Genomic DNA, 12,146 nt, shown 5'->3' on the forward strand with positions numbered 1-12,146 from the left:
TCAGTTTTTTGGCGAAGTTTGACACACCAAGCTCAAAAGATTGCCCATCACTGCTCTAGGGGTTCTCTGCCCTTCCTTATTGAAAATTGTCTCCTCAGTTGTGTCTAATTTGTTAATTCAGGGTGGATGTTCTCCAATTTAGTTGTTTTTCTGGCCTGGCCTTAGGAGAAGGTACATGACACTACTGCCTATTTGGCCTCCATTTTCTGAGCTACAAGGTTTAAATAACTATTTTAATAATCATGAAATTATTTTTTTTTATGTTTAGCTTTAAAATTTTTTGTACATAGTGAAATGCACAAACCTTAAGTGTATGACTCAATGGATTATATACACAATACAAATGAGGAAGAGCACATTTCTAGGCCTCAGGAATTTTCCTAATGCTTCTCCCCATCATAAATAACTACTATTGTGATCTATATCACCATAGATTATTTCTGTCTGTTTTTAAAGGTCATAAACATTGAATCACAGTATTTTTGAGAATCATCAATGTTGTACAGTGTATCATTAGTTTGTCTATTTTATTTTGGTGTAGTGTTCTTTGTATGAATATATCACAACTTATTCATCCATTCTACTATTAATAGTATTTGGAATGTTTCCATTTGGTATTATGATGAATAAAGCACTTTTTATCATTCCTTTATACATCATTTAGTAGATGTAAACATTCACTTCTGTTGAGTGTACAGGCATACCTCATTTTATTGTGCTTCACTTTATTGCACTTCAAAGATACTGCATTTTCATCAACACTGAGGCAAGACCCTCCCCCAGCAAAACAATTAGGTTCACTGAAGGCTCAGCTGATGGTTAATATTTTTTAGCAGTAACGTATTTTTTAATTAAGGTATGTACATTGTTTTTAGACATAATGCTATTATATACTTAATAGACTATAATATAGCATAAACATAACTTTCATGAGCACTAGCAAAACAAAAAATGTGTGACTTACTTTATTGCAATATTTGCTTTGTTGTGGTCGTCTGAAACTGAATTTGCGACATTTGAAACATATGCCTATATACATAATTGTTGAAATGAGGGGTATCAGAATATACATGTGTTGAGCCAATTAGCAGATACTGCCATACACTTTTTTAAAAATGGGTAGGCAAATTTACACTTCCTCCAAGAATGTAGGAGAGGTCCAATTGCTCCTTAGCATCATCATCCACATTAAGTATAGTCAGTCCCTTGCATCAAACTCATACCCAGGGCAGAGATATACTGGTATCTAACTGGGTTTTAATTCACACTTCCTGGAAGAATACTGATATGAGCACCTTTTTACATGCTTATTGGCCATTTTTACATATTCTTTTGTACAGTGCTCATACTTTACTTTTTTTATGAAGAGTAAAGCCCTTTGGGGTTCTCAAATGAAAGCCCTTGATTTACTAAAGCTCTTCCAATTTAGCTTCCAACTTTACTTCCCCCAAAGCGTCTGGTCAGCTCTTTAGCTTCCCAAATGTTCTTTTTTTCTTGTTGATGGCTTTTAAGAGACTTCCCTCTGCATCTGCTACTTTAGATTTGGCCACTAACTTGTGGGGTGGGCATGTATCTGAACAGTGATTTGTGTTGCTCTAGAATTTGTTCTGAAAGTCTGCCTCTTGGTAGGCCTAAACTTCTGCCTCATCAATTTTATAAAACTGATATTTTCTGCTTAAACTTTAATTCTACACGCGGCCAAATAGAAGATGCTTTTAAAAGCCTGATTGTAAAGTTCATCTTGAACATTTTCATTTTTCTAGTATCGAAGTTCCTGCAATCCTATCTGCATTTGTTGCTCTATAATGCTTTCATAAAGCTGTTTTATATACATGGTACATCTTTTATAGTTTTGTGTGTGTGTTTGTGTGTGTGTGTGAAAGGATTAGTCTTACATAAGTTATGTTGTGATGGCTAGAATAAGAAGTTCTGTTCATTAAGTTTTAAATTCCAATATTATATCTTTCATTTCTAGAAATTATCTTTGGTTTTCTTAAAAATTTAGCTGGTTATATTTTTATAGCCTCTGTCTTCTTCCTTACTTACAAAAAAGATTTATAAATGAAAAATATTTTCCCCTTCAAACAAGTTCTACAAATATAATTTTTATTTTCTACATAATGATACATTTGTTCCTCTTTCATTCAACATATTTTATTCTCCTCTCACATGATACTTTATTGTGGATAGGAACAATGATATCATTACACAAAGGATTCAGTAAAAATCTGTAGTAGTATGGTAAAAACAACTTGCATTGAAACTTGTAAAACGCAGATATTAATGTATCTATGGAATATAATGACCTTCAACCACATCTGCTTGAAGTAATGTATACAATTATAAAGCTGACAAACCAAAGGAAGTCTGAAGATACTTAAATATTCTGCTTTCCATAAATATAGTATAAATAGAATAAATATTTGTTATTGACAGTTTGGTAAAATGTGTTATTTTTGCTTAGTCACTATTACTTAGAACAGGATCACACTGAAAATGATCAATTATTTGTTGTTTGTCCCAGATACAAGGTTATATAAATTCTGTCAGTCACTAAAATTTCATGCCTCAGACACGTTTAATTTCATATCCTGTTTCCAGTCACCATGTTCAGACTTCCATCACTTAGGCTAAGCTGCCCACTTTTTGCATGCCAAGTATTCTAGCAAGTTCCAAGGAGTATTTTTAACTTCAGACTCGTCGCACTTAAGGCTGCCAAGGTAATCTTCCATAAAAGATATTGAGCCCTTGTCACTTATGCCAGTGAAGTCTGCAGTGGCATTCTATTTCTGCTAGTAATAAACCTGAGTTTGACTATATAACTTTAAGGTTCTCATAGTCTGTTCAGGCACATAAATTCCATCTTTGTTCTATATTCCTTTCCCAAGAGACATTTTCAATTTCTATAAAATTGATATCCACCACCCACTGTGCATTTCTCCTTTGTGTTTTCAATGCCTCAACCAGATGTGCTTTATCATACCTCATTCTGCCTCACACTAGGACAATTTATGGATCTGACATATTTCCTAGTCTATTGTAAGATCCTGAAAACAGCAGCAAAGTCTCATTAATGTTTGTAATCTCTGGGGAAGCTACCATTTTGTCATGCAAATAGTTAGTATTCAATATGCAGTTCCCTGAACATGCCATGCTCTCTCCACTTGGAATGATTTCCCTCATCCTTCACTTCTGATAACTAAGCCTTCTCCTTCTCCTGCACAATGGAGTTTGAGCATCACCAACTCTAGAAGCCTTCCCTGAAATGTTCCAGACCTTCCACAACTCCTCACAGTTTGTGTGGGTGGATCTACTATTGTTTGTATCTGCTCAAAGAGCAACCTACATTCTATCTCTAAAAGCACTCCATAACTCAGATTTAATAACCTCTTTAGTTGTCCATTTTACCAGGTTGAGATCCCTTTGAAGTCAGGGATTATATTTTTCACAGCTCATATTATTTATGACTAGGACTCTAGCATAATAACTGCTATAGAGTGTAAATAAATAATTTATCTTCAGTGAATGAGTGATTTGTTTCCCCAATTCAAAGGAAATCTACTTAAGGGTAAGGACTATATCTTGTTTCTTGTGTCCCCCAGAACACACTAGGTTAAAATTTCCCAAACTTTCTCAGTTCATGGCTCCATTGCTGCCTGAGTAATATTTTATGATGCCCTACAGGCCAAAACAAATACCTAATTTTCCCATTTATTAATTAATTGGATCATAATGTAGCAGCTATTTAAGATACACAAAAATTGAAAGAAAAAGACTTTTACTTAATCCTCAATCACAGTTACTTATTCATGAATTTATCCACACCCAGCACTACACAACTTCTTAAATCTTGGCATAAAACTAGACAATAACAATCTAATTTCCTGATATTTGCATGGTATTTGCTCTTTATCACAGCAATCCCTAAACCAAACCCTGATTCACTATGATATAAGAAAAAGCAAAATAAGACAAATTAGTATGGACAAGACAGCAGTTTACCTGGTTTCCATGAGATCTCAAGTATTCCTGTGTTGCCCTCTAATACTTAAAATACCTACACCACCCCTGAGAGTTCACTGCAGCGTCACAGGGCACCTTGATGCAAGTCAGAAACCACAGTCTTAGGTAATCACAGTGACCATCCATTCACTCATGGTTTAGTGTGCATGGCACTATGCTGGGTAAGTTAAATCCATTCACTCACTGGGTAAGTGACCATCCATTCACTCATGGTTTAGTGTGCATGGCACTATGCTGATCCAGGAACTATACTAAGTAAGTTAAATAAACTTATGCTGGATTATAAGCTTGTTAATGATACTGACAATTAAAGATTCTGTCAATTAAAAGAGATCTGTGTGAAAGACATAGTACATTTAAGCAAAATATAAAGAGTATTAAAAATATATACATAAGCAATGATGTTTGGTATTTAAAGCTAACAAAATAGTTATGTGTATTTTTAGTTAATTCTCAGAATCATTTTGAGAGGCAGGCATACTCTGAGGTTTAAAGCAGTCAAGCTATTTAACTAATGTTATACGTTTTAAAAGTGGCAATATTTTAAATGTATTTGAAAGTGATTCTATAGTAATTATTCCTGAAAGAGGATGTTCGGCAATTAAATTATAACAATTTTTGTAAGATTTTTAGGATGTTAGTAACTGAGGGTATATCTGTGGAGGTTGACATTGCCATGTACTGATAATGACAGAGGAACAGGGATACTTAGAAAGTGAAAAAAATGACAGCAGAAATTATATTCTCTACACATACATCTTCAGTCTCCCACCTGATCCATTTTTCACAATCCTGTATAGAATTTTTGCTAGAGGACTTGTGATTTGATAGCTTCATATGGTTCTGAGTTAACATTTTTCACCTACTTTTTCTAATCTGTCCCTATTCAGCTATCCAAACCACATGGCTAAGAAATAAAAAGTATCACTTTGGGAAGAAAGGAATAGGTGCTAGGAAGGCACCATTAAATGTCTAAAATAGTCCCGCCCTGATTTGGAAAAGCCTCTCTGGAAACATGGTGCACGGAAGCGGACGTGCTCTCCCACAGGACCAGTGCGAGGCAGGGCACCACTTCACTGCGACCTGAAAGGACCGCCGGGACTCGTGCAGCCACTCAGAGTAACCTCAGAGTAACCCATACTAGCTGTTCAAAGTAAAGATGCTTCTGAAGCTGGCAGATTACTTTCTACGTATTTCATTAAAAAACAATAATAATCATGTCAGTTTGGCACCCAATAAAAAATACTTTTTTATAAAGGGATCATAACACAGAGCACTATTTTTGCTCACCCAACTTTTGTTGAAATGTTCCATTTCAAAGCAACCAAAACTCTAAAAGAGCCAAAGATCAAGTCAATTTTTAAAAGATTAATATGTGTCATTAAAACAGTGCTGATCTTGCACCATTTTATAATCTATTGTGGTTTGTTCAAGACTCAGTTCCTACTTTTAAGGTGCTGATAATCTAGTGGAAGAGACACAAGCAGATCCTTTAAATATAATACGGCTGGGCAGTGGTACAGTTATATACTGAATACCAAAGAAGAAAGAATTGGTTATTTAATCTGAGAAGTGGAATATAAATTTTCTGGATTAAAATTTGCTAAATCTATACTAATAAAAGGGTAATATGCTAATTAGACCAGATAGATTGGACATCTTCCAGGATGTCCTTCAGGACAAAGCCAAGGTGTCGGGGGCTGAAGCAGAGGTAGTTAGGGGCGATCAGGCAGGCAGGCAGAGCGGTTAGGGATAATCAGGCCAGCAGGGGAGAGCAGCTGGCCAGCAGGGGAGAGCAGTTAGGGGCATCAGGCCAGCAGGGGAGCAGTTAGGGGTGATCAGGTAGGCAGGCAGAGGGGTTAGGAGCGATCAGACAGGCAGGCAAGGCAGTTAAAGGCGATCAGGCAGGCAGGCAGAGTGGTTAGGGTCAATCAGGCAGGCAGGCAGGTGAGCAGTTAGGAGCCAGCGGTCCCAGATTGCGAAAGGGATGTCCGACTCCTGGTTTAGGCTCGATCCTGCAGGCTTAGAAGAGGCAGTCGGACATCCTCCAAGGGATCCCAGATTGGAAAGGGTGCAGGCCAGGCTGAGGGGATCCCCTCCCCAATGCACAAATTTCATGCACCGGGTCTCTAGTTATTAAATAAGAGTGGGTTTTTCAAGTTAGGAAAGACATGTCATCCTAGGCTGAAGGAACAGTATGACTAAAAGTCCAACAACCTGAAACAACATGGTATTGTGCCTGCAGTGTGGAACTAAAAGCATGAAATGTGTAACAGGGTGGCAGAAGATGAGCTGGAGTGGTGGGACCAGGCCACTGAAAGATTTATATCTTATCCTCTGAAAGATGTACAGGTCATGCGAAGTAGCTTGAATGTCATCCTATCAGCTACAGAGCAGCGCTGGAGAGTTTAAAGTGGGAGAACGACTTCCATTTTTTTTATTCTAAATTGAAAAAGGACAAAATTGGAAGCCAAGAAGTCAATGAGGAGGCCAAGGTAAGCAATAAGAACCATAATTAAGACCATGATAGCTGGTAGGAAGGAAGTATATATGTTTAAGAATTATTTATCAAGTAAAATGGCAAGGTTTTAATGATTAAAAAGGTATGAGAATAGGGATGAGAGAGAGAGTCTAGGAGAAATTTCAGTTCTCTGGATTGGATAACTTGGCAGATAATGTCTCATCTAATGAAATGAGAAATGTAACAGAAGGAAAAAGTCTGAAGAGATGAAAAGGTAAGTTGATGAACTATTTGTTCTCTTGTCCCTAGATAGAATACTTTTGGCAATTAAAAGGTAATTAAGATTTTGCCTATAATTAATTAGGTTGCTATCAAAATTTCATAAATACAAATTTAAAACAAACCAATGAATCAAAACTAAGTCAACACAGAAAAATTATTTCAGTGTTGTGAAATTATCTGGCCTGCTAAGCCAAAATAGAAATGCTATTTCCTTTATAAAAAGAAGGGTCAGGTAGCAATACTAAATTTCTTAAAGAAAATATAACCACTGATTGTAATGTCTGTGGCTTTGGGGGAAAACATAACCCCAAATTACAGTGGCTGTGGTTATAAACTATTATGAAGAGCATTCAACGTCAGAAATAGTTTGTCTTGTATGCACTGGCATCCTTTCACAGGACTTTGCTAGAACAGCAAAATTAATTACTCTCTACTTTTTGTCCATGTTGGTATCAATAACAAATGTACTTTCCTTTCTTTAACAGAGATTTTCAAGTCACACAGAATTAATCTAACATGACACTCATATAAGTCAGAATCAAACGTTCTACTTGATATCTCAGGAAAAAAATTAAAAATCTATAATCAACACTATGACTTAGTCTTATTTATGACCAAAGCCAGACAAAATCATCTTTCAAATAAATTCGAAGTTAATGACACTATCAACATAGAGAAGCTGTTCTATTTTCCTTACTTTATCAGGAGTAATTTTAGTTGCTTAAATTTAGATTGATTGCTTTTTGCTTTGCCATATTCTATCCTTTCCTAATTTCTAGTGTGACTTAGTGGCTAAAGATGCTAGTTGCTGCTAATTATAAGGTTTACTTCCAGAATTATTTTTATTAAAGAAACATTTGAGTGCTGTGAAGTGACTTAAATCTTAGAATTCAAAAACAAGAGCTTCCAGGCTTTTCTAAATCAGCCTCTTCAGTCTGTATGCAGCAGTTTGTAGTTTCCTGGACAGTAGTAGCTCTTCAGGCTGTATGGATCCCAACTAGCTGCCCAAGAACTAGAGGTCACGATGAATGTTGGCCTCTGTAACTAGACAGGAGGTAGGCAGAAGTTGGAAGAAGCTACTGTTTACGTTGGTGACCCCGAGCCTCCTAAAAAAGGTGCATAAAGCCATGGCCTCTCAATCTTGGACAATAGTGTGATACAGAAAGCACCAATAACGTTAATACCTTCACAATTTCATCTGAAATACACTTGTTAGTGTGAGACTATTTCCACTATTACACAGTTAATCTCAAATGGCCACATTTTTTCTAAATAGAAGATGGCCACATTCCATAAAAAAATTTCACGTAGAGGTCTGTCCAGAAATTTTTTTCTTTTTATTTGTCTTTAAATACCATCTTCTCAATCCCAAATTGTAATCTCCAGCCATAACAAATCACCTGAACTCCAGAACCATATTTTTAACTGTCTACCGAACATTTCCTCTTTCTAGGATTAATAGAGACCTCTAATTTAATATGAACAAATTGGATTTTTTTATGCCCAAGAAACTCTACCCTTCTTCACCATAGTAAATGAAGTCACCTTTTGAAATCACCACCTATCCAATAATTTATTCTGGTAGGCATTTGTTTTTAAAAAATAGCTTTATGAAAATACTAGAAGCCCAGCGCACAATTAAATCGTGTGCATGTAGGGTCCCCTAGGCCTAGCCTACCATGAGGGCCATGTCCGCTGTCTCGCGACACCTCGCACGCTCCGCGGATAATGCAGGCACCCCAAGACGCTTCGCTGATGCTGCCGGTGCCCCTGGGTGGCGGGGGGTGGGGGGGGGGGGGGAGGGGGAGGGCCCAAGAGGTGCTCCAGGACCTCCTGGTTACTGGTTGTTTGGTCGTTCCGCCATTACAGCGTCACGACCACAGGCCTTTTATGATATAGATATTATTTGCTGTAGCCCTAACCAGTTTGGCTCAGTGGATACAGCGTCGGCCTGCGGACTGAAAGGTCCCAGGTTTGATTCCGGTCAAGGGCATGTACCTTGGTTGCGGGCACATCCCCAGTAGGAAGTGTGCAGGAGGCAGCTGATAGATGTTTCTCTCTCATCGATGTTTCTAACTCTCTATCCCTCTCCCTTCCTTTCTGTAAAAAAATTAATAAAATATATTTAAAAAATTATTTGCAGGTAATAAAATTCATCACCATGAAATAGATATTTTGATAAGCTTTGTCAAAAATCACCAAAACAATTATAATTAAAAAGTTTCCATCACCTTCAAAGTTTCCCCCACCCTTTCCAGGCAACAACTGATTTCTTTCCCCTCAAATTAGTTTTGCCTTCTCCAAAATTTCGTATAAACAGAATCATGTACCATGCAAATTTTTTTGAGTCTGGCTTCTTTCCTAACTTCCTTATCTCAACAAGTCCCCTGCCACCCATTATCAGCTAAACACATAATCCTGATTTTTTTCTTCACAACCTGTATCATTATATGGTATTACATTATTTATTAATGGGTTTTTTACTTGAATATAAGCTCCACGAGTGCCTAGGGACCTTGTCAGATGCTATAGCAAAATATTCCAACAGTGGTCTACAGTGCCAACACATGGTAGATGCTTAATAAATATTACTCAATGGATAAAGAAATTAAAAAAAACCTTCAAGTTTTTCCTATTGAAATTATACATTAAATGATCAATAAGCTGAATTCATACTTTATTTTAAGATGAGAACATTGGGAGGAGAATAGTGTAGTGGTGAGCTGCAAGGCCTCTGGAGTAAGGCTTCCTGACTTAGGATCCAAACTGTTGCCTTTTCCAAAGTTATTATGGTCTCGAGCAAGTTACATAATCTTCCTAAGCTTTAATTTCCGAGTCTATAAAAATAGTTTCTGCCTCATAAGGTGGTTGTGAGGATTAAATGAGATCAAACATATAAAACAATTGCAAAGTGCCTGGTACTTAGATATAAATTAATGAGAGCCAATATTGTTACAATTATTGTCAACCCTACCACCACCAGCACCAGCACTACAACTACTATTTTCTTAGTATTTTTCTACAGCCAAAACTGAAGAACTAATTCCATAAAAATAGCTTTGTAGCAAACAGCTTGAAGTATTTGTCTAGAATAAAGCCAAGGAAATGAAACTTGAACATGAAGAACTATTATTACTTTCCTTATTGATATAAGTGATGATAACATTCTGTCAATTTTTGTAATGTCTAATATTCCAGGTATTTTCCTGAAAGGAGTAACAAGAATGTGAATTATGAGACTGACAGTAAAAATCCTCAAGGGTATGAACAACTTCGAGAGGCAGGATTTCAGAATCCCATCACTAGTAGTCCCTGGGTAAAATATATTTACAGATTATATCTCTGGTCCTGCAATTTAGTTAATTGGCATTATTTAATTAATGGGATTTTAAAAAATATATATTTTATTGATTTTTTACAGAGAGGAAGGGAGAGGGATAGAGAGTTAGAAACATCGATGAGAGAGAAACATCAATCAGCTGCCTCCTGCACACCTCCTACTGGGGATGTGCCCGAAACCAAGGTATGTGCCCTTGACTGGAATCGAACCTGGGACCTTTCAGTCCGCAGGCTGACGCTCTATCCACTGAGCCAAACCGGTTTCGGCAATTAATGGGATTTTTACAAAGCAATTTGTAATACTTTATTCCTTTTTTAAATTTGCTTTTCTAGGGAATTAATGTAATCAATGAATAAAGTGATGTCTATAAATGTCTATAAATTGGTGATTCACTAAAAAGTCAATATTAAAATGTTAATGCAGTGGTTCCCATACTTGGAAGTTGATTTGTATTTTCTTCCTATCAAAGGTGTCCCTCTAGAAAAAAATCATATATAGACAAACTCTAAGAATATACATTGTGATTTGTTCTATAATAAGCATACTCTTTATGATAATCAACCTACCTAACTTCTAACCTACCAATTTATTATAACATCAAAACTTTTTTTAAATAAATTTTTATTGATTTCAGAGAGGAAGGGAGAGGGAGAGAGAGATAGAAACATCAATGATGAGAGAGAGTCATTGATCAGCTGCCTCCTGCATGCCCCACACTGGGGATTGAGCCCGAAACCTGAGCATGTTCCCTTGACTGGAACCAATCCTGGGACCCTTTAGTCCACAGGCCAATGCTCTATACACTGAGCCAAACAATCTAGGGCTAACATTAAATTTTTAATGTAGATGCAATGACTAAACATAAATTTGTATTGTGGTTTTTTTTTTAAAGTAGAGTAAAAAGGCAAGGTTAAAAGTATAAGAAGATAAAAATAGTAATATTAAGAATTGTTTACCAAAGGCTAAATTATTAAATACTGGTATGTCCACTAAGTTGATTTCAAGTAAGATAAAATAATAGTAAGGATACTATATTTTGAGAAAAATAAGAAAAAATATTCACAAATAATTTATTTTACTAACCTGACTAATTTTTCTTTGTTCTTGTATAGCTTTTTGAATTGCCTGAGATACTTCTTCTTGATCTTTTGCATGCTCAGTCTTCCATAATTCCCTTTCCTCAGCATGGACTTTTTCCAAAGTTTTTCTTTCTTCTTCTATGGCTTTTAAAACTGCATCCTTCATTGCTTCTTTCTCAAGCTTCAAAACAAAGAATGACCAAAACAAAAATAATTTAAAGGATGACTGCACAATAATTCTTTGAAAAAGACAGACTTGGGTTAACCTAAAAAAACACTCAACTTCATTTTGATTCCGCATGATTTTGTTCTGGAACTGTTGTTTTTATGCATATTTAATAATTTCTGAAAAATAAAGTCAATTATTTGTTTTTGTATAAATAAACAACTTATCTCGCTGGCATTTCTAAATGCCAAAGAAACCAAGCCTTAGCTTAAAGAGCAGTGGTTAAACTATTTGGTTTGTTTCCTATAGTAGGTGTACCGGTTAATAATGTTGGATTTTGTAATCAAAGAAAACACAATAATTTCAAGAGAAACATCAAAAGTGCTTTATTCAAAGTAATGTCCATAGCTAGCTACACATTCCCCCATCTTTCAGGTAATTTGTGGATACTGTCCCAATAGAACTTTTCTTGTTTTGAGGCAAACCATTCAGAGACCCAATTTTCCACTTCTTCGTATGTTCTGAACTGCTGCTCAGAAAGTGTGTGAGCCATCGATCGAAACAAGTGGTAATCTGAAGGAGCAAGGTCTGGTGAATACGGCGGGTGGGTTAACACTTCCCAGGCAAGATCTTTTAACATGTCTTTAACTGGTTTTGAAGTGTGTGGTGATGTGTTACCATGAAGCAAAATTACTTTGCCGTGTCTTCTGGAATATTCTGGTCATTTCACGATCAAAGCGTGGTTCAAAAAATTATTTGTTGTCGGTAGCGATCAGTATTAACAGTTTCACCTGG

The 12,146-nt window shown here is 36.3% G+C and overlaps 1 protein-coding gene across 3 annotated transcripts in view; it reads right to left on the minus strand.

Moving 5' to 3' along the window:
* CCDC91 (coiled-coil domain containing 91) overlaps positions 1–12,146 on the minus strand; it is a 231,312-nt gene that overhangs the window by 64,031 nt on the left and 155,135 nt on the right. For all 3 annotated transcript variants that reach the window (XM_028144109.2, XM_028144112.2, XM_054719185.1), the window contains one exon: positions 11,190–11,366. In XM_028144109.2, coding sequence (XP_027999910.1) covers positions 11,190–11,366 — 177 coding nt within the window. The remainder of the gene's footprint in view (positions 1–11,189; positions 11,367–12,146) is intronic.

The sequence above is a fragment of the Eptesicus fuscus genome, chromosome 7, assembly GCF_027574615.1.
Source record: "Eptesicus fuscus isolate TK198812 chromosome 7, DD_ASM_mEF_20220401, whole genome shotgun sequence".
Lineage (NCBI taxonomy): Eukaryota > Metazoa > Chordata > Mammalia > Chiroptera > Vespertilionidae > Eptesicus > Eptesicus fuscus.